General features: G+C 50.4%; 2 protein-coding genes across 8 annotated transcripts in view; one reads left to right on the top strand and one right to left on the bottom strand.

Annotated features, from left to right (window-relative positions):
* The window catches only part of Iqce (IQ motif containing E), a 48,539-nt gene extending 39,898 nt beyond the window's left edge, over positions 1 to 8,641 (bottom strand). For all 4 annotated transcript variants that reach the window (XM_076840156.1, XM_076840158.1, XM_076840157.1 and 1 more), the window contains exons 1-2: positions 8,533 to 8,641; positions 993 to 1,040 (exon numbers count right to left, since the gene is read on the bottom strand). In XM_076840156.1, the coding sequence (XP_076696271.1) occupies positions 993 to 1,040; positions 8,533 to 8,568 (84 nt within the window). In that variant the 5' untranslated portion in view covers positions 8,569 to 8,641. The remainder of the gene's footprint in view (positions 1 to 992; positions 1,041 to 8,532) is intronic.
* Positions 8,642 to 10,917: 2,276 nt separating this feature from the next.
* On the top strand, positions 10,918 to 22,533 carry Brat1 (BRCA1 associated ATM activator 1). 4 transcript variants are annotated; one of them, XM_076840356.1, is made up of 14 exons: positions 10,918 to 11,316; positions 12,098 to 12,239; positions 14,026 to 14,180; positions 15,824 to 15,971; positions 16,425 to 16,797; positions 17,098 to 17,217; positions 18,044 to 18,135; positions 18,384 to 18,502; positions 18,573 to 18,759; positions 18,957 to 19,030; positions 19,618 to 19,720; positions 19,861 to 19,959; positions 20,090 to 20,265; positions 20,684 to 20,831. In XM_076840356.1, exons 1-14 carry the CDS (start codon positions 11,029 to 11,031, stop codon positions 20,735 to 20,737), a joined length of 2,130 nt encoding a protein of 709 aa, XP_076696471.1. In that variant the 5' UTR covers positions 10,918 to 11,028; the 3' UTR covers positions 20,738 to 20,831. The 4 variants fall into 4 exon arrangements, with proteins under 4 accessions (XP_076696471.1, XP_076696468.1, XP_076696469.1 ...); XM_076840353.1 differs by having other exon boundaries at positions 10,920 to 11,316; positions 20,647 to 22,533; XM_076840355.1 differs by having other exon boundaries at positions 11,249 to 11,321; positions 20,647 to 22,533.
* The last annotated feature ends 927 nt before the right edge of the window (positions 22,534 to 23,460 follow it).

The following is a 23,460-nucleotide window of genomic DNA, read 5'->3' as shown; positions in this document are numbered from 1 at the left end:
CCCCACAGCAGGTTGGGCAAGATGAAAACCCTAAGTAACTGCAAATCCCACAGAGGAAGACAAGTCCAGAAGGAGTGGCCCCCTGTGTGGGCCTGTCTGCCGCGACAACATGATGTCAATGCAGAACTGGGTGCAAATTTGCTTCTAATCCTCGCCAGTTCTGTCTCAGGGAAAACACCATCGCCCTCCAACCTCGTCTTCCTCATGCACTTCACTCTGATGGGAACTTCCCTCGCTTCCCCTGGGCGGACACAGCGAACCCTCTGTCTGAGGGAGGCTGAATTCTACCTAGGGGCTAGCGTGGGTTGCTGCTCCTCCAAGGGGTACTTTGGACCCCAGCCCCAGGGATGTGGCAGGACACTCCTCAGTTTTTCAGATAGGGTCCTTCTAGGGGACAGTGCCCTAGAGTGGAGCCAAAGCTTGCTGGTTCCCTCAGTGCTGACAGGCCACTGTTTTGCTAGAACCATCTACATGACAAGCTTCTTTTGCTTATCTCGAAGCAAGCAGTTAGCAGGCTTTCTCTGTCACCTGGCACTGTGGCAAACAAACTAAGAAAGGCCAACTATAGCACCATCGTGGGCCTCTGGGCTTGACCACCTACTTCCTGACCCCTCCCAGCTGGTTCCCAGCACCCCAGCGGCCCCGCTGCTGGCCAGGCTATCTTGGCCCTGAAAGTGGGCTCTGCCGGCCTCACCAAGCTCCACCTTCCCTCACGTGAGGACTGGGGGCAGCGAGCAGGCCAAAACCAGATGCGGGACTGGTCACTGGCCTCAGGTGAACCCTGCTCAGGATCTTTTCTAGAAAAAAAGTTTTAAAATTATAATCTAAATAATTTAAATCCCACCAAGGGACTAAAACTTTTCAAACACCAAGGAGCATTCAGGATTGTATCCCGGCTTAAGGACACCTATGCCACTAGGCCTATTCTACTCTCTGAGGAGCACATGTAAGGGCAGAATAAGCAGCAGCTGCAAGTCATGATTAATACTCACTGTCTCAAAGTCTGAGTCAAAGGTAATTGCAGATAGACTGTCATCTCCCTGGAAGAAGAGAAGCAAACACAGTAACTATGTGGTTCCTGCTCGGTTCCTGATGGTCCAGTTCACAAAGTGCACATAGCCCATCTGTGGCTGCTGAAGCAGAATCCAGTAACTCCAAGGCACAGGACCCTGGGACTCCTCGAGCCGGCGGCCAGCTCAGACTCGCTGGCAGAACTGCTGTGTACCCAAAGCCAGAGTACTAGGTCCTACAGAACTGCTGTGTGCTCGCCACAGAGAAAGAGTTCTTGACCAAAGTATTTCATTCCTCACACTGTATAAACATTCTGACCTTTTTGTGTATGTGTGGAGCTGGGGATTGAACCCAGGGCCTTGTGCATGAGAGGCAAACGTTCTGCCAACTGAGCTATATCACCAATCCCCATTCTGACTTACTCTGCTTTGCATCAGAGCACAATGAATCTGTGATATCTCCTGCTAAGAGCGTCAGTCATGGCTTAGAAAACATATTCCCAGGGGCTCAGGGTGCCACTTAGCCTGTAGTAGGCCCTGGGTTTGATCCCTAGCACCAAACCAAACCCAAACCAAAAACACTCCTGGAGATGCACATGCACAAGCAGACATTTGGGCCCATGAAGGCTCCTGTCTGTTCCAGTCCTCTGCCCTGCTCAGGGAGGGTGATGAGGCACACCAGCCAATGTCAGCAGGAGCCTGCCAAGAAGGAAGGGAGCTGGCTAGAGAGAGGAGGCTTCCTGAACTAACTCAGGTCAAGTCCTGAATAGACAGAAAGCAGAATGTACGCATGTCCCTTCAGAAAAGTGTGTGGCTAAGATATTGTGTCCACTTAAAACTAAAAAATAAATATTAAAAAAAGAAAAAAGAACACAGTATGACTTAAGCTGGGGCCCAGGGGATAGTTCATTCCAAATAACCAGAATCTTTTAAAGAATTATTCACTGATTTCGATTTCTGCTGTCATTTAATGGTATTAGAAGCACATAACAATTATAAAGTTTTCATTTGAACAAAGTGTACTAAAATGTCGTACACGATTTAGGAAGGTAGGCAGGAAATCAGACATATCAAGTAAAGTCAGAGAATCCAGGTGGATAGCGTGTGTGTGAGTCCCCAGTGTCGAAAAGGTGGGGTTTGCCAAGGACAAATACAGATGTGCTGAACTCTGGAAAGAAAAGTAGCCACAAGCGTAGAGAAGAAAACCCAGATGGTAGGGGCTCAAGTGCACCCCTGCCCAACCAGGGACTTTTGCTGACCCAAGGGCAGCCTCTAGGTGGCTAAGCTAGGAATTAAAATGGGGGGAAGAAAACCTGAGTAGGAAACAAAAGGCTGTATACACAATGCAGGCACAGACTCCAGAGAGTAAGCTCAGCCACATGACTAGTCAAATAAGTGAGCAACGACATCCACCCCAGGGGCATGGGGGGTGGGGTGTCCATATGCAGAGTCACTATAATACCTGACCAAAATGTCTAGGTTTCAATGGAAAAGTTATGGGACACACAAAGGAACAGGAAACAGTGACCAACCCACGGGGGAAAGCAGGCAATGGGAAGTACTTTCAAAGGGGCCAGCTGTTGGGCTTGGCAGGCCAGATGTCAGAGCAGCTGCTACGAGATGTTCTAAGAACCATGCCTGACTAATTCAAGGATGTGTGACGACACGGTGTCTTAAACAGAGACCCCTGGAGGTGAGCACTGTAAGAGAACCAGGTGGAAATTCTGGAATTGAAAAGTATAATAAGTAAAAATGAAAAAGCCACTAGAGGTCAGTTTTACAGCAGATTTGAGGGGATAAAAACAAAAGCCAGTTGGTATGAAGATAGCACTGGAGATTGTGTGACTGGAAGAGCAGAAAGAAAAGTCATCACAAGGAGCGCAGAGCAGGCGCAGGGGCTAGCTTCCCGGGGCTGCTGACCACCACGCACTGAACCCCAGGGGCATCAGCCTAAAATAAGTGTCTTGCAGCTCTACAGGCCGCAAGTCCAAGACGCAGTCCTGGCAGCGCCAGGCTCCTAATAGAACAACCAGGTGGAAGAGCCACAGGGAACTGGAAGCCTTGAACGGCTCAGAAACATTCCCCATCACAGAGCGCACGGCCTGCTGCAGCCCAGTGAACGCAAGCCCATGGTCGGCTCCAAGCCAGGGGGGTCAGCAGAAATCCTGCAGGGTATGTCTCTCTCTGATCACAGCGGGAAGGAAAAACTCAACAAGAGAAAACAATATGGAAGTTCACAAATGTGTGGAAATCAAACACATTCCTAAACACACAATGGATTGAAGAGGAAATTAGAAAACACCTTAGGGGCGGGCACAGGGGGGCACACCTATGATCCCAGAGGCTCTGGAGGCTGAGGGATCAAAGCCTCCAGATTTGAACAGTTCAAAGCCAGCCTCAGTAACTTAGTGAGGCCCTGAGCAACTTAGTGAGACCCTGTCTTAAAAAAAAAAAAAAGAAAAGAAAAGAAAAGAAAGAAAGAAAAAAGAAAACACCTTAGGTGAATGATTTTTTTTTTTTTTTTAATTAAAATGTGGGGCTGGAGTTTGGCTCAGCGGTAGAGCAATCGCCTAGCATGGGCGAGGCCCTGGGTTCGATCCTCAGCACCACATAAAGATAAATAAATTACCATTGTGTCCATCTACACCTAAAATATAAATATTTTAAAAAATTAAAATGTACTTAAATTGAAACTTTGAGCAGGGCTCAAAGGGAAACGCAACTATAAAAAAGCGTCTTTATTTAAAAGGCCATAGCAATAGCCTACTCTTCCACTTCAAAGAACAAAAGCAAATTCTTGGGGACAATTTACAGCTGCAACACCCTTATGAACATGAAGACCTTGGGTGAATACTAACCTTCTACCTCTAGAAACAGAAGAGAAAGTTAACCCCAAAACAGGTAAAGAGAAAGTAGTAAGGATGAGACTAAAAAAATGAAATTGAGAATAGAAAAAAGAATTTTAAAAAATGAGACCTAAAATTTATTCTTTGAAAAAAAATCAACAAAATTGACAAACCATTAGCCAATTGATTTTAAAAGGTGGGGGGGTGGGGAGCAAAGATCCTAAATTACCAAAATATGGAGTAAAAGGGGACATAGCCACTGACCTTATAGAAATAAGAAAAAGTCCAGGGCAATATAAGCTCACTAACAAACATCAAAAGACAAACTGGATAAATTGATACCAATCCTTCATAAATTCTTCCAAAAATGAGAAAAGTAGAGGGTACTTTTCAATTAATAATATGATGCCAATATTACCCTGATACCAAACTAGATAAAGAGATGTCAAAAGAAGGCAAACTACAGACCAATGTTCCTTATGAATATAGATGTAACATCTCAACACATGACTAGTGATCAGCATCTCATAACATACAAAAGAAGGTTTTATGTATATATATATATAAAGGGTTGTATACCATGAACAAGCCTGATACACCACTAAAATGAAAGGTTGGTTTGAAATAGAAAAATCAGTGTGATATACCGTATTAGTGGAAAAAAGGACAAAAAATATGATTGTCCCAGAAGCTGTAGAAAATGTGACAAAATCTAACACCCATTCACAATAAAAATATTGAACAAACTATGAAGAGAATTTTCTCAATCTAATAAATGGCATTGTCAAAAATCCACAGTAACATTATATTTAATGGAGACAGACTGAACATTTCCCTCCTAATATTAGAAACAAGACAAGGATGTCCTAATGTCCTTTCTCATCACTTTAACTTAAACTGTACTGGGGTTCTAGCTACTACAATAATATCAGAAAAACTGATTCTAAAAACTCCATACTGGAAAAGAAGAAGTAGATCTACCTCTATTCACAGGCAACATGATCTTATCTACAAAAAATCCTAAGGAATCTATTAAAAACTATCAAACAAGTTCAACAACTTTGCAGGAAACAAGATTAATATAAATTTTAATTATAGTTATATATACTGGCAGTGAAAAAAATCTAACATAAAATTTTAAAAATTCCATTTATGGGATAAAGAAAATGTGGTATATATACACACAGTGGAATATTATTACTCGCCATGAGAATGAAACCCTGTGGATCATGTATGACAACATGGATAGAACTAGAGATCATCATGTTAATGAGATGTCAGGCACAGAAAGACAAGAACTGAATGACAAGAACACTATAAACAGCTGATCTCAGAAGTTGGGAGTAGGATGGTAGTTACTGGAGGTGGGGAGGGCATATAGAGAAGGGTTGGTGGAGAGGTGTAAAAAGTTAGAAGGATTTAGTGCTATTAGAGCACAGTAGGGTGACTATAGTTAGCACTAACTTATTTATATTTCAAATTAGCAATGAGAGGAGTTTAAATGTTCCCAAAACAAAGATATTAACATGGGTATGCTAATTACCTTGTTTTGATCATTACACCTTATACACATGTATCAAAGTATCACTGCACCCCATAAATATGTACAATTATTATATCAATTAAAAATTGCAGATGCAGTGATGCATGCCTATGATCCCAGATACTTGGGAGACAGAGGCAGGAAGATCCGAAGTTTGAAGCCAGTCTCAGCAACTTAGTGAGATCCCATCTCAAAATAAGAAATAACAAGGGCTGGGGCTGCAGCTCAGTGGTAGAGCACCCCTGAGTTTAATCCCCAGTACTGCAATAATAAATAAATAAGGCCAGCATGACAGTAAAAAATTAGCTGCAAATCGTGTATTTGATAATAGACTGGCATGCAGAATGTATAAAGAAATCTAACAATTGCAGCTCAATAGTAAAAAGACAATTCCCCCCAACCCTTTTCTTTTTTCTGTGCTGGGATTGAACCCAGGGCCTGTGCATGCTGGGCAAGCTTCTACCACAGAGTCACTCCCAGCCCCAAACCCAATTCTTTAAAAAGAAAAAAGATCTGCATATGTATTTTTCCCAAGGAGATATTCAAATGACTAGTTAGCATGGGGAAAGATATTCTATGAATATTCTAAAGCTATTGAAATTGTACAGTTTTAAATGAGTGAATTTTATGGCATGCAAATTATATTTCAGAAAAAAGAATGAGTTAATCTACATGAAGTTAGGAAAACCGGCTACTTAGGGGGAAAAAAGTTGGATTTACCTTTCATTTCATGCCAAAATAATTTCAAGTGGATTAAATATCTATATGTTAACAAAACATGTGAAAAATTAACTGAGGTACAGGGCCTAGCTATCTAGACTGAGCCCAAATTGACAGAACCTACTCGTGGTCTTGAACTCACTATTGGCCAGTCCTTGTTAAATACTTGGATGAAATAGGAGAACAATAAAATGTGAATGAATTTGAAAAGCTCCATTTCATTTAGAAGGAAGAGGGTGAATGACTCAGATGGTCTCTAACCTGCAGAGGAAAGAATGCCTTACAGCAGTTTAGAACTCGCAGTTCTATCTACCCAGGCCCTTGACACACCTTCTGTTTCAACCCTGGAGTTCTGAGAATTCTATCTGCTGGAGCTTATGGAAGAAAAAAAAAAAAATAGCCATTTGATAATGTGCATGGCCCTCTGAAGATGCACGTGGCCAGCAGGGGCCTGTGTCCAGAGCAGGCAACATGGAACCTGCCACAGGGGAATGCCCACCATGTCTCTGCTCATCCTGGGAAAATGCAAACCCTTCCCAAGTGCTGGCTCTGAAGCCGCCAGCCATCAGGTCCCGATGCCTCTTCACCCTGACAGTATGCACTGTGGTCAGCAAGCCTGCCACAGCCAGGTGGGCAAGCGACAGGCACTCAGTAGGTGTCTGAAAGGCTTATAAGCATGCCCAGAGGTGCTCTATTCCCAGGGCTGGGGAAAAAGGGGACCTGACAGCCTCTCTTCTCAAGAAGGTCTTGACTGATTTGGGAAAATAGATCCAAGCTCAGTGGAAAAACCACAATCCCAAAAAGTCTGGGCTGGAGCCTGAGTGTTTTCCAGACTGAATTCCTCAAGACCAAGGCATCTGGTGGTAAGCCCTTTGTGTGCTCTCTGAGCCTAGGGCAGGGCCTGACATGGAAAAGGTGCTTAATAATTTTAATATTATATATTAAAAAGATTTATAGCAGCATTGCTTCTAATAACAAAAATTGAAACCCAAGGGGCTGGGGTTGTGGCTCAGTGGTACAGCTTGGGACGCATGAGGCACTGGGTTCAATTCTCAGCACCACATTAAAAATAAATAAATGAAAAGGTAAAACATTGTTGTCTATCTTCCACTAAAATAATAATAATAATAAAATCCTGAAATCCAAAGGAGTAAAAGTAAGGAAATGGATGAAAATAACAGGGTTGGTATTTTAAAAATCATGTTCTTAAAAATATTTGAATCTGAGAAATGTTAACAAACAGCAAAGGTCACAAAACTACAAATCTATCTCTATCTATCTATCTCTGTGCGTACATGTTTGGGAAAAGATGCATCGGGAAAATATTAGAAGAAAATACACCAAATGTTAACTGGTTTTCTGTAGGTGGCCAGGTTACTGAACAACTTTCCAAATTTCCTATAAAGGGCATGAATAATTTTTAAAATCCAACTTAAGCAGTTCCTAAAGCTCAAGGAGGGAGGGTTGGTGATAAAGCTCAGTGGCAGAGCGCCTTTGCCTAGTGTGCATATGGCTCTGGGTTCCATCCCCAGCACCAAAATCAATCAATCAATCAATAAATAATAAAAAAAAAGAAAGAAAGAAAAAGAAAATTGTAGAAGCAGTAACTTGAGGGCCCTGCAGACAGTCAGGCCCCCCAGATGGTACAGGACCTGGGGTACCTGAGGGGCCAGCAGAAAGCCCAGCAGCACCAGACCCCATCTTTGGTGAGCTCTGCGCAGCCCTCCGCAGAGCTCCGCAGTAGGTGGAACCTTCCCTGGGTTTGACAGTGCCCTCGATGGAACGCCAATTGCTGTACATGGCTCAAGCCCAATTCCGAACCCTCCTCTCCCCGACCCCACCTCGGGGCCTCTGCACCTGCTGAACTCGCGTCCTCTGTCTTTGCGAGCCGAGAGCAGGGACAGGAACCACACCTGGGACGCCCTCAGTTTTGGGAAAGATGCATCTTTTCCCAAAAAGAAGTCAACTGAGGCACTCTGCACCTTTCGGTAGGGTCTTGGTCGTACTTAGTAGGCTACCGCCTCATCCCGGGGACCCTCCGCCCTGGGGGTAATGCAGCTCAGCCCCTCTTAGACTCCAGCACTCGGGGTGCATCCATTCCGCCTGGGAGAGGGGTGGCCCACCTCCTCCTCCTCCTCCAGGAAGCCCTCCGATGGGGGGGGGGGGGGGCAGCGGCTGCCCAGAGCTTCCTCCCTCGCCCGCGGTCGCCCAAAGCACTGGTGCGGGGCACTCCTCACCGGGGACCGCGGTCGCAGACTTGCAGCGCGCGGGAGGCGCAGTCCGGGAGGGCTCCCTGGAAGCGGCGGCTCGGCGGATGGGCGGGCGGGGTCGGGCAGAGGACTCGCGACGCGTGGGCCCCTGTGCGGTAACAATAGCCCGCTGCCCACCACCCCAGGAGGCCGCGCGCGCTTACCGTCTCAGAGGCCGCCTCCACCAGGCCCTGGCTCATGGCTGCAGCGCTGCCGGGCGGCCGCAGCACTCGGCACCGCGATCCAGGTCCGCGGCCCGCCAGGCCGCCCGCTGCCATGGCAACCGCGCCACGCCACGGGCCCCGGATGTGGCCGCGCCCCATGAGCCGGGTGACCGTAAGCGAACGCGGAGGCGGCGGGCCGACCGGAAACGCTCCCGGAGTTGCTGGCTCCGCGGGGTGGAGCGCAGGCCCGCGAGGTGCAGAACCGCGCTCGGCTTCGGCGTGCTTCCCTGCTGAAGTTCCACAGAGCCTTCGCGCCGGTCTGGCATCTCTCCCCATAGGAAGAGCAAGGGGACGATTAATCAGGAATGCGTATTTATCAAGTTAATGTGGAAAAACAGAGATGGCTTGTCCAGGCAGTCCCCAAGATGCTTAGGATATTTGGGCTCCAACGTTCATGTTATTAGCAAAGGGTGGTTTGCTGTCTCGACCCAGCCTCCAAGGCCGGCTGTCCACATCTTCTCCATGCTCTCTCCCTGCTTTATTTTTCCAGGATCTGACACTTATCTATAAGAACATGCAATGTCTGTACTGGAAGCTGCTGGCAGTGGTTCTGTGTTCACTCTCTGGAACAGGGTCTGGCAGGAAGCACTTGTTCAATATATATAGAGCTTTTATTTTATTCATTTACTTGTTTATTTATTTGTTTTTAAATAAATAGACATTTGATGCCAGCGAGTCCAATGACCTTGGCCTCTGCTTCAAGCGGAGCGTGAGAAAAGGGCTGTGAGGCTCAAATGAGTCAGTATGTGTTCAGTGTTAAGAAGAGTAACCTGCCCCATAGTGAGGATAGTGTGGCTCTGTTGTGATTTTATGATGGAGGGATGAACAGACTAGGTATGCTTCACTGGTTGCTAGTTCTCTTGTTCTGGCCACCACCCCAAATTATGAGTCTGTGGTCCTTTTTCCCCTCAGTTTCCCCATATTTGTGTTTTCAATGGGGCCTCCCCTCAGCAGGGTAGACCAAGCTGGTTAGTGGTAGAAAGGTCAGAGTTTGGAGACTCACTGTTGTCTTCTTGTCTGCAAAATGGCAATGATTCCAGGGATTTTTTTTTTTTTTTTTTTGGTATCAAAAGAGGAAACAAAATTTAGCACAGTGCCTGGCACATATAGTAAGTACTCCTAAAACAGAAGCTAACAGGTCTAACAGTCTGTGTAAAAACTTCCATTTGCACCAGGCATGGTGGCACATACCCATAATCCCATCCAGCCTGGGTGATTTAACAAGACCATATCTCAAAATTAAAAAAGGGTCTAGGAATGTAGCTAAGTAGCAAAGTGCCCTGGATCCAATCCTCAGCATAGGGTGGGGAGCTTTTCATTGCTTCCAGGAATTGATCATGATACACCAGTTTTTGGACACATTACCTTTATTTTATTTATTTTTATATGGTGCTGAGGATCAAACCTAGGGCCTCGCATGTGCTAGGTGATCACTCTACTTCTGAGCCACAACTCCAGCACCAGGGTTTTGTTGCCCTCACTCCTGGGGCTTCCCAATGTCCTGTCCTTCTCATTTAATGATAAATACAGTGTATGTCTATGACCTTTTCTCTATGGTTCTAAAACACCAAAAACTTCTGAAAATTTTTCATAATTCATTCGATGGCAACACCTTTCCTAACCTTCCAGATGACACCTTGGAAGGAAAACTGAGCCAAAATGTGAATAGTACCCATCCTCCTGGGACTACTATCAAGCACAGCACCTAGCGCCATACTATTCTACGTTTTACTTTCTCCAAAGCTAACCAATCAGGTAATATCCGTACTCTAGTAGGATCTCATTTGGAGTTGGGTGTGGGAGGAGGGTCCCTGCAAGGGTCAAGGTAGTTGTCCAAAGTGCTGTCCCCATCTAGTCAAAGTTGTTGCTGTTGTTGTTTTAATTATTTTTGTATATATTTTTAGTTGTTAATGGACCTTTATTTTATTCATTTATTTATATGTGGCGCTGCGAATCAAACCCAGTGCCTCACACATCCTAGGCAAGCACTCTGCTACTGAGCCACAGCCACAGCCCTAGACAAAAGTTTTAAAAGTCTCACTTTTATCTCAACATCTATAGGAATCCTGCTTTCCATTTACTAATATAAAACTAGTTTTCGCTTTCAAAGCTTGCTGCAAAGCTGACGCCAAGGGAACATGAACTTTGTTTACACACACACACACACACACACACACACACCCCGCCCCCGGCTTGAGAGCTTCTGGTACACACAGGAAAACCCAGTTCTGAGACCTGAAGGCCAAATGACCAATGACTTTGGCTCCAGAACCAAAGCGCCACTTCCTGGCACGTGCTCCGCTCCTCCTGTGGGGCGCAAAGGCGCGGGCTGGACGAGCCGGAACCCGCCCCCAGAGCCTGAGCCTGCCCCCTTCTCCAGAGCCCCCCTCGGGCTCGCTGCGTCCACCGAGGCTGAGGCATATACCACCGAGCCTGATGGGGGGGACAGATCTGAGCAGCAGGTTCGGTGCGAGCCTTGCCCCCGTTCCGCTCAGCTTGAACTGGCTCCGCCAAATCTCAGCCCTCTGGGCGACAGAGGCGGCCTCCTGGGAAGCTGTCACGGGTCCCCACGCCTACGACCCCACCCTCCCTCTCCTCCGGCCCGGCAAGTGGCACAGTCTGAAGGCCGGGCCCCGGCGGCGTGGGGCGGGGCCTGCGCCGACGTGGGGCGGGGCCCGGGCGGCGTGGAGGAGGGGCTTGCGTCGGTGCTCGGAGCTCGAGCGGGTGAGGTGCGCGCGGGGCCTGGGTCGCGACAGCCGGCGGGCGGGGTTGGAGCGAGCCGAGGGCGGCTCCGGGCGCGGCGTGCGCGGGCCTGGACTCGGTCCCCGCGCGCCCGTGGCCTCCAAACTTGGCCCTTTGCGGCTGACGCCCTCAGCGGAGCCACAGCAGGCACGCAGAAGCGGGCCTCCAGCCCCAAACCGAGTCGGTCGCGGGAGGGCGCCTCTTATCCGGACTCAGCCTGGCAGGGGACTTACTGACGAACACTCCAGTCCAGGCCCACAGACACCCGGGTCACCTCCCGGGCGGGACACGCAAATTCACACTTTGGTCTTAGGGGATAAACACACTGTCCCTTTTGCACACCGCTGTTGGATTGTCACTACCGCTGACACAGAGGGGTCAGACCCTGGGATGCCAGGATAGATGGTCCCCTATACACGTGGTTGATTATAGAACTCCCAGCCGCCTTTGACTCTGGCCCACTTGCAGTTAGATCACCATGCATTTGTGTCCCCCGTCTCACCGCAGCCAAAGTTAAAAGTCAGTGAGCACCAAAGACCTTGTGGTTTAGGTCAGTCTTATTTCCTGGCACCCCCCCAGGACTCAGGGCTCTGCAGTCCTTTGAACGTCTGGGCCTCCCCAGACTGAGCTTGATATTTATCTGTACAGCTTAGAGCTCCAGTCTGAGTTTCTGGGGCCTCTTCCAACTCCTAGCAGGCTTCATAGGCTGCCCATGACTAGGAATCTGGAGCCAGGCATGAGGTTCCTCATGTTTCCTTTGCAGGGACCCTTGAGCATCATGGACCCTGAATGCTCCCATCTCCTCCCAGCTCTCTGTGCTGTTCTGGCAGATCCCAGGCAGCCAGTGGCAGATGACACTTGTTTGGAGAAGCTGCTGGACTGGTTTAAAACAGTGACAGAGGCAGGTAAGATAATGGTGCTGCTGTTGGCTGTTGGCCAAAGGCCAGAGGATGGTGCAGAGCATGGGATAAGGTGCCTGGGGTTCTCCTGTCTATCTGGAATCTTTCTTTCACTAACTGGAGACTCTGGGAATCTGACTGGGGACAACCCAGGCTGAGGTCCAAGGCACCAACCTGAGAATCTGAGTTTGAAATTCTTAGCATATCCCTGTTCAGATCACACTAGTTGTTTGCAGAGAGCATGGGCAAACTATTTTGTTGTTTTCATTGCATTTTGACTTTTTAAAAAATTTTAAATTTTTATTTATTTTTGGTACCAGGGATTGAACCTAGGAGGTTTTACCACTGAGCTACATCCCCAGCATCTCTCCCTCCACCCCTTTTTTTTGAGACAGTCTCATTAAGTTGCTGAGGGTCTTACTAAATTGCTGATGTTGACCTTGAGTTTACAACACTCCTGCCTCAGTCTACCGAGTTGCTGGAATTGCAGGCATGCACCACCATGTCCAACTTTTGTTTGTTTTAAGAAGTCAGATTTTTTTCTTTCTGATTATGAAAGTATAAGACTTAAAAAGTACAAAGAAATAAAGAGAAAAATTAAACCACTGTTGATATTGTATTTTCTTTAGTCTTTGCTAGTTTTAAAGTGTTTAATTTAGCTGGGGGTGGTGATGCACACCTGTTATCCCAGTGACTCTGGAGGTAGGAGGAGCACAAGTTTGAAGCCAGCCTGGGCAACTTAGGGACAACCTGACTCAAATATAAAAAAGATTGGAGCATATAGCTCAGTGGTAGAGCACCCCTGGGTTCAGTCCCCAGTACTATCAACCCCCGCCCCCAACCCACCAAATTGTCTGATGGGAATCTGTACAGACAGTTAAAGGAGCTCACTTTGGCTTTGGATCCGCTTTCCTCCATGTTATTATCTATCACTTTAGCTTCTTATTTCAGAAACCTTCAATAATGATTTATTTTTAGTTTTTTAAAAATAAATCATACAGCTTAATTTTTAATAAACTTTATTTTGGGAAGTATTTTTAGTTTTGCACTCGCTCAGTGCTTCTTGGGGCTCACCCACGTGCCTATTGGTTGTTTCTGGCTTCCTTCTCTTCTCTCTGCTCTCTTTCCTCTGACAAACTGAAGGCAGCTCTTTGGTAGTCCTTCCCGCACCCCCGACCCCTGGATACTCCCAGCCCTTGATATAAAACATCTTCCCCACCCCACCGGTACTTTTGGATCCTGTAGTTATGACTCTGAATCTGGGGACAAGAGTCTATTCCATTGTACTTGTTTGCATGGAACATTGTCCATTTCAGACAAAAGTAATCTTTTGGGAGGTAAAAATTCGTCTTGCTTCAATTTATCTTTTGTTTTTTCCTCCTCCCTGTGGTACTGGGGATTGAACCCAGGAGTTCTCTACCCCTGAACAAAGTTCTCAGCCCTTTTTATTTTGAGACAGGATCTCGCTAAGTTCCCCCAAATGACCTCAAACATATGATCCTCCTGCCTCAGCCTCCTGAGCAGCTGGGATTACAGGCGTGAGATACCATGCCCTGCTCACATATCTTCCTCATATTCATGGGAATAGAACATCAGGGTTCTTGCCACATGTGCTTCTTTGACGTGTTGGCTCCCTGCTTTCCCCATTAACAAAGTTAGAAGACATTTATTGCAAATATTCCTTTCAAACTTGGACTGCTCAGTTCAGCATCCTGAGGAAAAGAGTTTGGAGTCAAATCTGGGGTGGTAACCTGTGTCCCTGTTGACCACAAGGTTATGCCTGTCCCCACAGAGTCCAGCCTCCTGCTGCTGCAGGAGAACCCCTGCCTGGTAGAGCTCCTGTCCCATGTTCTGAGACCGCAGGACGTGAGCCCCAGAGTCCTCTCCTTTGCCCTGCGCCTTGCTGGGACATTTGCGGCCCAGGAAGATTGCTTCCAGTACCTTCAGGTGAGCTTGGGCCTGCCTGCGTGTCTTGTGGAGATCCCAGAGGCCGTCTCAATCCCCACTTCTCAGAGGCTGGCCCTTCTCTGGTGTCTTTACCCCTGGTATCATTTCCCTTGAAAAAATTCACCAGGAATATTGGGGCTCAGGAGGGGATGTTTTGGAATCAGGCAGAACTGGGATTGGCTCTCAGCTCTGAACTGCTGCATGCCTTGCCAAGTTCCTGAGCCCCCAGCTCCCTCCCATCTCAGGAGAGACTTAGGCCTGTCTCAGAGGTTGCTGTGGAGATTCCATGAGATAACAGAGGCTGCACCTGCAGGCCCTGGCTGGTGAATGAGTGGGTAGTGAGAGCGTCTGCATGCGAGAGGTGCAAGGGTGGCCCGCTCGTTGGCAGATGCCTGACACCAGCCTCCTGGCATTTCAGACTCCCACGAGGGCATATAAAGACAAAGCCATGTTCTCCTGTCCCCTGTGCCAAGAGTCTTGGGGACGTTGTGCCTTTTGGGAGTCACTCAGAGAAAGAGGCATATAAGATTAGGTTGCCTTTCATGAAAGGCTGCTGACTGTCCTCCAGTCTCCGGGAGCTGGTTCCCTGTGTGCAGGGTCAAGGCACACAACCTGTTTGTTGCAGGCCCTCAGTTGAGGGTGCACCTTGGGCCTGAGTGGGGCCTAACATGGCCATGGCTGCACAGTGAGGGACACTATGCTGGAGTTGAATTTAGAGAGGGATCCAGAGACATCATTGGCAGGGCTTCCACCTGCTGCACAGTCAGAAACATGTCCTGAGGCCCCTCCGTCCCTCCCCTGGCACCTATGATGAGTGAAGGATTTCCCGCCCCAGCAGGGCAGGCAGCAGCTGGTTGGGAAGCCCCAGGCTTGGGTGGGCATGGCTGACAGCCATTCTGTAGTGGGACCAGGGGCTCAGGGAATGGCCAGGCTGTCACCAAGGGTGTCCCCTTGGTGAGTCAGCATCAGGTCTTCCCTGCAATCTACTGAGACCCAGAGTGGCAGGACTCTTGTTTTGTGGACAGGAGATGTAGAACAGTGTGCTGGGGTACACAGGAAGGTCCACGGCAGGTGGCAGTTCAGCAGGGACCTAGTCAACTTTGTGGAAGCAAGACTGGGATCCTGGGCTGGCAGGTTTTGAATGGGTGCAGGAGTGGCCCAAACTGGGATTATCCTGATTTACCAGGTGCTGAGGCATTCTGAAGGCCTAAAAATGACAGGGTGCAGGACCCCAGAGAAGGAGGTGAGGGGAGATTCTGGAGCTTGGCAGGCTACAGGAAGCGTCAGGGGTTCCGGAGCCCTGAAGGTCATGGTGAGGGGCAGACCTTTGAAGATGATCTCCTGGTGCTGTCTTGGGGGTGTGATGTCTCAAGAGGAGTAATAGGAGAGAGAGACCTTAGTTGAAATCCTTTTCTTCCTTCCCCTGAAGCCCTCACTCCACAGAGGTGGAGCTGGCTGTGCTGGGGCCCCACTTGCTGGCCCCAGGAGCCGTCCACCTGTCCTGGAAGCACAGCTTGTTGGCAGCTGGTATAAAGTGCCCCATGACACTGCCTCATCTGGTCCTGCAAAACAGAAAGCCCATCTCCTGTCTGCTCTGAATTCCCAGAAACCTGCCGGGCACCCACTCCTTTTTTGCCTCCCAGCAGGGGGAGTTGCTGCTGGGGCTCTTTGGGGAGACGGGAACCCTGGGCTGGGCAGCCTGGAATGTCCCCACCGTGCGCAGTGGCTGGATCCAGGGCCTGAGGGCCCTGGCACGGCACCCCAGCGCCCTGCACTTCCTGGCTGATAGTGGTAAGTGTGGCCTGCCCTACCGGTCCCACCTGCAGGGCCTTGGCATGCCCCAGTGGGGGGCCCTAGGGAGCCCTTGCACCTCACTGAGCCTGGCCTTTTTACTTTGGGAGTGGTGGTGGCCCAGGGTTGCTGCCTTGAGCACTCGCGGTAGCCACAGGGGTGTTCATGCCCTTGGCTCCTAGGCCAGCCCCCAGGAGCCAGTCTTTGAAACTAATTAGAAATAATGAGGAGCCTCTGTGTGTTTGAACCTGGGTAGGTGGCACACTCACCCCTAGGACTGCAGTCCCAGTCCTGTCTTGCTTTTGAGTGGGGCAGTGGTTTGGGGCTGGAAGGGGCCTCCTGGTGCTTGTATGACTCAGGCTCTTTTTCCTGGGGCTCTGAAGTATGTGATAAAAGTTGTTCTCTGCCCTCCACATTTGGATTGACCCCTGTTTCCTCCTCTCAACTCCCCAGGTGCGGTTGACACCGTCTTCTCCCTGCAGGGAGATCCAAGCCTATTTGTGGCTTCGGCCGCCAGTCAGCTCCTGGTGCACATCCTGGCTTTGTCCATGCGAGGCGAAGCTGTGGAGCGCTGCAGCCCACAGGGCAGTGCCTGGCCTGCATGTGCCCAGAAGATCGTGAGCCACGTGGAAGAGTCCTTGCGCTCCACAGATACCCCACAGGTCACTCAAGCCCTGAACGTCCTGACCACTACCTTTGGACGCTGCCACAGTCCCTGGACAGAGGTTCTCTGGGATCAGCTGAGTCCCCTCGTGGCCTGCCTGCTTGAAAGAGACCCCATTCCAGCTGGACACTCACTCGTTGACCTCCTCCTCAGTGTGGCCCGGTCAGGTCCCTGGGACATGGCTGGTGGGGAATCTGGTGTGGGAGGTGGGTGCCCTAGGAAGTCTTGGAATAGCTGCTACACCTGAGAGTCGTCATTGGCAGCCAGAGATGGAGTTGCCCCCCACCCCGCACCCAGAATGCTGTCTTGAAGGGAGCACCCCTGGGGAGGGTCTTGACACCTTCACCCCTGAGAGCTACAGGGTCTGGGCACCTCCAGCCAGGGTCTATGGCAGTCCTGAATGGGTGTCATGGGGCTCGAGAGGATGGAGGAGTGATTTTCTCTCTCTGGGGTCCTCTGCAGTTCTCCTGTGTTCAGTTCTACAGACTGTGGCCTGTGGGAGACGGTGGCTCAGACTCTGAGCCGTCTGAGCCCCACTCAAGCTGGACCTCTGGCCTTAGGGACACTGAAACTCCAGCACTGGTACGATCAGCATTGCTTTGTGCTAAGCAGGGGCACTGGGAGCTGGGCAGAGAAGACAAGAGGGTGGTGCTCATGGTCAGGGAACCTTGGGAGCCAGGGAGAGCAGCAGGCCTGGCAGGGCATCACGGGGGCAGGGGCAGGCATTGGTGCAGCTGATGGCAGCTGTGCTTTCTTTAGCAACAGAATAATGATTTCAAACAAGAGCTTTAGAAGATCCTCAGATGAAGCTGATTCTGAGAGCTGCTGTATTTGGGGCAATGAGCTCAAAGAGCCCCGTGGGGGTATACCACAGAGTGGGCCAGGTATTAGAGAGGAAAAGGGTGTGGAAAACTTTCTAGTATCCCCAGTGGGCTTACATGGGGGATGCTGATGGGCATATCACCCTCCCAGAAGGGCTAGGAGTGTAAGGGCCTGGGGTCTGATGTCTGGATGGTCAGGAAAGAAAACGGACAAGAGCGTAGATGCAGGCACTTTGTGCTCTAGAAGCTGCGAGCGTAGCTTCCTTTCTAGGTTGGGCAGGCCCTAAGAAAGGTCATCTCCAGTCACTGCATGCAAGGTGGAGCACACCTGGGCACTGGCATCCAAAGGCAGGGACTCCCTGTTACCCTGACCAGACACAGCCCGTCTGAAACCCAGTGGTTGCTCCTGAGGATGCCAGGGCCAAACCTTGTGTGTCTTGGTCAGGATTGACCCTGACCTCTATCTGTGGAGTCCCCTGGTTAGTGACCTGAAAAAAGGCTGGTTCTCAGGCTGTGCCAAGCCTCCACTTTGTGCTGATTTGCTCTGGAGCCAGGGCAGCAGCCTTTACTGGGTCCTCTGTCTCTAGTCCACAGGCACTGAGGACTCAGGCGTTTGGAGTCCTCCTCCAGCCCCTGGCCTGTGTCCTGAAAGCCACCATTCAGACCCCTGGGTCTCCAGGTATGCTTTGTGGTGTGGAGAGGGGGGAACCTGTGCCCTGGGCAGGTCCAGGGTTAAGGGAAGGATGATGATCAGCAGGTACCCAGCTCCCGCAAGCCCAGTTTTGCTCATATGCTGGCCTCCTACCATGTGAAGGTGACCAGGGAGTGGGCCTGCATCCCTGGAGGAGCTGCAGCTCTGAACCTGGGCCCTGGCTTCTGCTTTGGGCAGTGATCACTTCAGGGAGCTGTTCCTGGTTTGGCCTGCAGGCTTGCTGGATGGGACCGTGGGCGGCTCCCTGACCGTGGATGCACTCCTGTCCTCCAAGTCGGCCTGTGCGGGGCTCCTGTGCCAGACTCTGGCTCACCTGGAGGAGCTGCAGCCACTGGTATGTGTGACCCTGGGCTTATAGACAGCAGGACTCATGGCCTCTGCTGACCCTGTCTTTTTCCCTGCAGCCCCAGCGCCCCTCACCCTGGCCCCAGGCACCCCTTCTAGAAGCTGTAGTGACCATACTGCGACTTTGCAATGGCTCAGCTGCCCCCAGCTCCAGTGTGGCGGGCCGCCTCTGTGGGACCCTGGCTGGCTGCCTCCGGGTCCAGCGAGCAGCCCTTGACTTCCTGGGGACACTGTCTCAGGGAACAAGTGAGTGACATTGTGTCCTCTGCACGCGTTTCCTCTCTGCTCAGTCTTGAGGGAGCTGCCGAGGCCCTGCGCAGCCCCTGCTCAGCTGTCCCCTGCTCTACCAAGGCTTGGGTTTGCCTGCTCCCTGCTGGAGTGGGTGGGAGATGTGGCTCCTGGGGCGGGAGTTGGGGTGACTCACCCATTCGTATCTGTCTTAGGCCCCCGGGAGTTGGTGCCACAGGTGTTTGCCGTCCTCCTGGAGTACCTTGAGAGCCCTGACTCCAGCCCCACGGTACAGGGACCGGTTCTGGGAGGCAGGCAGAGCTAGTGCGCCCTCCTCATGCAGGCCTCTTGGAATGGGGCCTTCTCATGGGCCTGCAGAGCTGCTGCTCCGGGCAGGGCTGTGTGGGGTTTGGGCCCAGGACATGGTGAAGCTTAAATGTGAGGGGGCCCTTAGGGCATGGTGAGCCAGGGGGATGGTCCAGTCTTCCTGTAGGGTATTCTTTCTGAGAAAAGGGAATTGAGCCAAGATGGCCCTTATGCTTAGGGTCCAAATTCTTAGAAGTGTACCCATTTTCTTGAGGCGCAGATTTAGAGTCATGTGCCATTGGGCACAGTGGGCAGATTTGGAGGCTGGGTTGGGGGTTCTGGGGCTTTAAGGGAAAGGGACCCTGGATAGTTTGTCCTGGCTTGATAGAGAAACCCCATTACCCCAGGCAGGACTCCAGGCGAGGGCTGCCCTCCTGTCCCTTGGTCCGGGAAGCTTGTCCTGGCTTCCACACTGGGCTTCTGCCTCCCAGCAGGGGCAGCTTGGTGCAGGCTGGTGGGCGGTGGCTCGCCCCTGCTGCCCTGCAGCCTGCCCTGCCCTGCCTGCTCTAGGTTCTGAAGAAGGCCTTCCAGGCCACGCTCGGGTGGCTCCTGAGCTCACCCAAGACCCCCGGCTGCTCTGATTTTGGCCCCCACATCCCGCTGTTCCTCGGAGGTAACCCCAGCTCCCCGCAGGGGTACCCTGAGCCAAGAATTGTAGGGTGGAGGCATCCGGGGTTGGGCAGGAAGGTCCATCTGGCTCAAGGGCAGGGTGAATGGCACTGGAGTCCACTCTGACCACCCTTCCTGCCCCAGAGCTGTTCCCCGTGCTACAGAAGCGCCTGTGCAGCCCCTGCTGGGAGGTGAGGGACTCGGCCCTGGAGTTCTTCACGAATCTGAGCAGACACTGGGGAGGTGAGTACACAGTGGAAAGAAGACCCCTGTGTCCACTGGCTCTGGTACTCTGACCACATAGGCTGCCTTCGGGAGATGAGAGGCGGGAATCAGCCCATGGTCACCACTGCTGTGGGTGTTTGTTCCCCAGGGCAGGCCGACTTCAGAAAAGCACTCCTCTCTTCAGAGGCACCCACGCTCACCCAGCAGCTTCTCCGAGACCCTGAGAGTTACGTCCGAGCAAGCGCAGTGACTGCCATGGCTCAGCTCTCTAGCCAGGGCCTACAGGCCACCCTCGCCAGCCCTGAGCACCCAGAGACCGAGCAGGTAGGAGGCAGTGGGTTCCTCTGCTGTGTGCCCATGCTGTGCAGCCATTGGTAGTTGTGTGCGTGTCCAGCAGTGTGTAGGCAGCTGGCCAGGTCTGTAGCAGCTGCTTCTGGGGACAGTGCTGGCAGGAACAGCCATGAGGAGCTGGGAACAGCTGGGCATGGCACCCACATTCTTCCCAGCACCTCTGCCTCTTAGACCCCCTGTCCCAGATGAGCAAATGACAGATGAGCTGAAGGGCAGTGTGTACCAGGGCCTGTCACATGAGGGAGCCAGAGCAGCATGTGGCCTGAGCCTGTGTTCCCAGACTGGAGCCCTGGCTTCCTGCTGTGTCCCCAGCACTGCCCTCCTCAGGCCGTGTCTCCTGCCCTCTGCCTGCAGGGCCTGCTCAAGGAGTTCCTGCACATTCTGTCTGCAGACTCCGAGGGCTTCCCACGGAGGGCGGTCGTGCAGGTCTTCACCCAGTGGCTGAGGGACGGCCATGCTGAGGTCGCTCAGGACACGGAGCAGTTTGTGGCTACTGTGCTCCAGGTGGTGAGCCAGGACCTGGACTGGGAGGTGCGGGTGCAGGGCCTGGAGCTGGCGCAGGTGTTCCTGGCCCAGAAGTTGGGACAGCCTGCCCCTTGTCCCTATGCAGTGGGCCTGCCTGAGGGCCCCTCGCCTGGCCTGCGCCCTGAGGTGCTGCGGAACCTCTGCCAGCCTTGGCTCCTTGAGTTTGCCTTTCGTGCCTTGTTTGACTGTGACAGACCCGTGGCCCAGAAGGCCTGTGACCTCCTCCTCTTCCTGAGAGACAAGACTGCTCCCTGTGCTGGCATGCAGGAAACTGGGGACAGCCCCTGCCTGGACTCTGTGGAGGCTATTCTGCAGAGGTGGCAGGCGGGCGAGCAGGGCCAGTCCCTGGGGGACCCAGAGCCTGAGGCCATGCTAGCTGTCCTGAGGTCCATAGATCTGGAGGGCCTTCAGGGCAGGCTGGCCGAGAGCAGTGACCACGTGGAAAAGAGCCCACAGTCCCTCCTGCAGGACATGCTGGCCACGGTGGGAGTGCTGGAGGAGAACGAGGCTGACTGCTACTGAGGCTGTGCCAGCTCCTCCACAGGCCCTGCGTCCTGCGCTGCAGCCAGGCTGCTGTGAGGGACTCTCCAGGAAACTGACCAAAATCCCCACATTCTGATGTGTTATTTTAAAAGTGGCTTATTTTCTACTCAAGTAGAACTGAAGTCTTTAATCCACTTCAGGGTGATTTTGTACTTGGTATAAGACAGGGTTGGGTTTCCTTCCTCCCAGCAGGCTTGTCTCCCCAGCAGGCTGCATTCTTGGCCGCCCTTGTGGGTGAGGGCTTGTTTCTGGGCCCTCTGCTGTCCCTGGTCTGTGTGTCTGTTGTGGCCACTCCAGCTTCACAATAGCCCCTGAAGTCGGGCAGCATGATTTCCATCAACTTTCATTTTTCTTTCTCAAAGTCGCTTTGCCATTTGGGGTCTTTTGTGACTTCACATGAATGTTACTGTTGCTCTTTCTATTTCTGTGAAAAGTGCCACTAGGCTTTTGATTGCAATTGCCCTGGGTCTGTAGGCCACTTTGGGGAGTGTAGCCATTTTAACACCACTAGTGATTCCCCCCTGAGCCCGGGACCTTTCCCCCTGTGTTTGTGTCTTTAGCTCCTTCCTCTGTCTTCCTGTCTTCACTCTGGAGTTACATTTATTCCTAAGTAATGTTGTTGTTGTTGCTGTTGTTTTTGGTGCTATACATATGGGACCATTTTCTTCTTCAAGTGGTTCACCTTTAGCTGATGTTTGTATGTCGTCTTTCGTATCTTGGAACTTCACTAAATTTGTTTACCTAACTATGTATTGGTGCAGTCTTCAGGGCTCTCTGCATAGGAGATCATGTCATCGGCAAACAGATGACGATTTTCTTCCTCCCCCTCTGATTTGATACCTGTTGTTTCTTTTTCTTGCCTAATCTCTCGCCCACGGACTTCCAGCCCTGCTGGGGAAATGGCGAGTGGGCTCCCTCGTCTTGTTCCTGATCTTAGAGGAAAAGTGTCAGGCTTTCCACTGATGAGTCTCATGTTGGCTGTGCTCGTCACTCGTGGTCTTTATGAAGTGGAGGTACATACCTTCTGTGCCTAGTTTGTGGAGTGTTTTCATCACGAACTGTGTTGAGTGCTTTTCTGCCTCTATCAAAATGGTCATGTGATTTTATTCCTCTGTTAATGTGAACCATCCTTGTACCCCAGAAATAAATTCCATCTGATCATGGTGAACGAGACTTTCAATGTGTTACTGAATTCTGTTTGTTGATACTTGTTTGAGAATTTTTTTTTTTTAATTTTTGAGAATTTTGTTCATCAGGAATGTTGGCCTGTAATTTTCTTTCTTAGGGCATCCTTAGCTGATTTTGTTATAAGGGTAAAGCAGGCCTTGTAAAATGAGTTGGGAACCATAACACTTTCAGGAGAAAACATAGGAATATAGTTCCTTGACTCTGGTCTTGGCAAAGATTTTCTTAAGATATAACACCAAAACTAAAAATGAACAAAACCCAAGACAGGTGCTGTGGCACATCCTGTAATCCCAGTGACTTGGGAGGCTGAGGCAAGAGGATCACAAGTCAGAGGCCAGCCTCAGCAGTGAGGCTTTAAGCACCTTAGCAAGATCTTATCTCAAAATAAAAAGGTTCTGGGGATGTAGGTTGTGGTAAAGTGCCCTGAGCTCAATCTCCAGTACAAAAAAAAAATAAAATAAAAATAACCAAAACCTACCAGTGGGACTACATCAGGCTGAACAGCTTCTGCGCAACTAAGGAAATAACAAAGACGCAGCCTGTGGAATGGGAGACAGTATTTGCAAACCATACATCTGATGAGAGATTAATATCTAAATATAAGGAACTCACACAACTCATTAGCAAAAAATCAAATGACCTGATTAAAAATGGGCAAAGACATTTTCCCTAAATAGACATTTTTTTCCCCAAAGAATAGAAATGAAAAGATCTTCAACATCACTAATCATCAAAAACACTAGGGCTAGGGATGTGGCTCAGTGGTCGAGTGTGTGTGTTTAATGTGCTCCAAGGCCTGGGTTTGATCCCCAGTGCCACAAAAACAACAACAAAAAAAAACCAAAATGACATTTCACCTCATATCTGTGAACAATTGTTATTAAAAAGTAAATAACAGGGGCTGGGGATGTG

The sequence above is a fragment of the Callospermophilus lateralis genome, chromosome 19 (assembly GCF_048772815.1).
Source record: "Callospermophilus lateralis isolate mCalLat2 chromosome 19, mCalLat2.hap1, whole genome shotgun sequence".
NCBI lineage: Eukaryota > Metazoa > Chordata > Mammalia > Rodentia > Sciuridae > Callospermophilus > Callospermophilus lateralis.
Note: the sequence above shows the minus strand (reverse complement) of the source record. Positions and strands in the feature narration are given on the sequence as shown.

Bases quoted from the DNA above. Each gene is read 5' to 3' on its own strand.
- Brat1 (XM_076840353.1), top strand. From the start codon at position 11,029: ATGGGGGGGACAGATCTGAGCAGCAGGTTCGGTGCGAGCCTTGCCCCC. The intron at 16,798-17,097 runs GTCAGGTCCCTG...GGTCCTCTGCAG, and splicing joins CTCCTCCTCAGTGTGGCCCG to TTCTCCTGTGTTCAGTTCTA. The intron at 19,960-20,089 runs GTGAGTACACAG...TTTGTTCCCCAG, and splicing joins TCTGAGCAGACACTGGGGAG to GGCAGGCCGACTTCAGAAAA.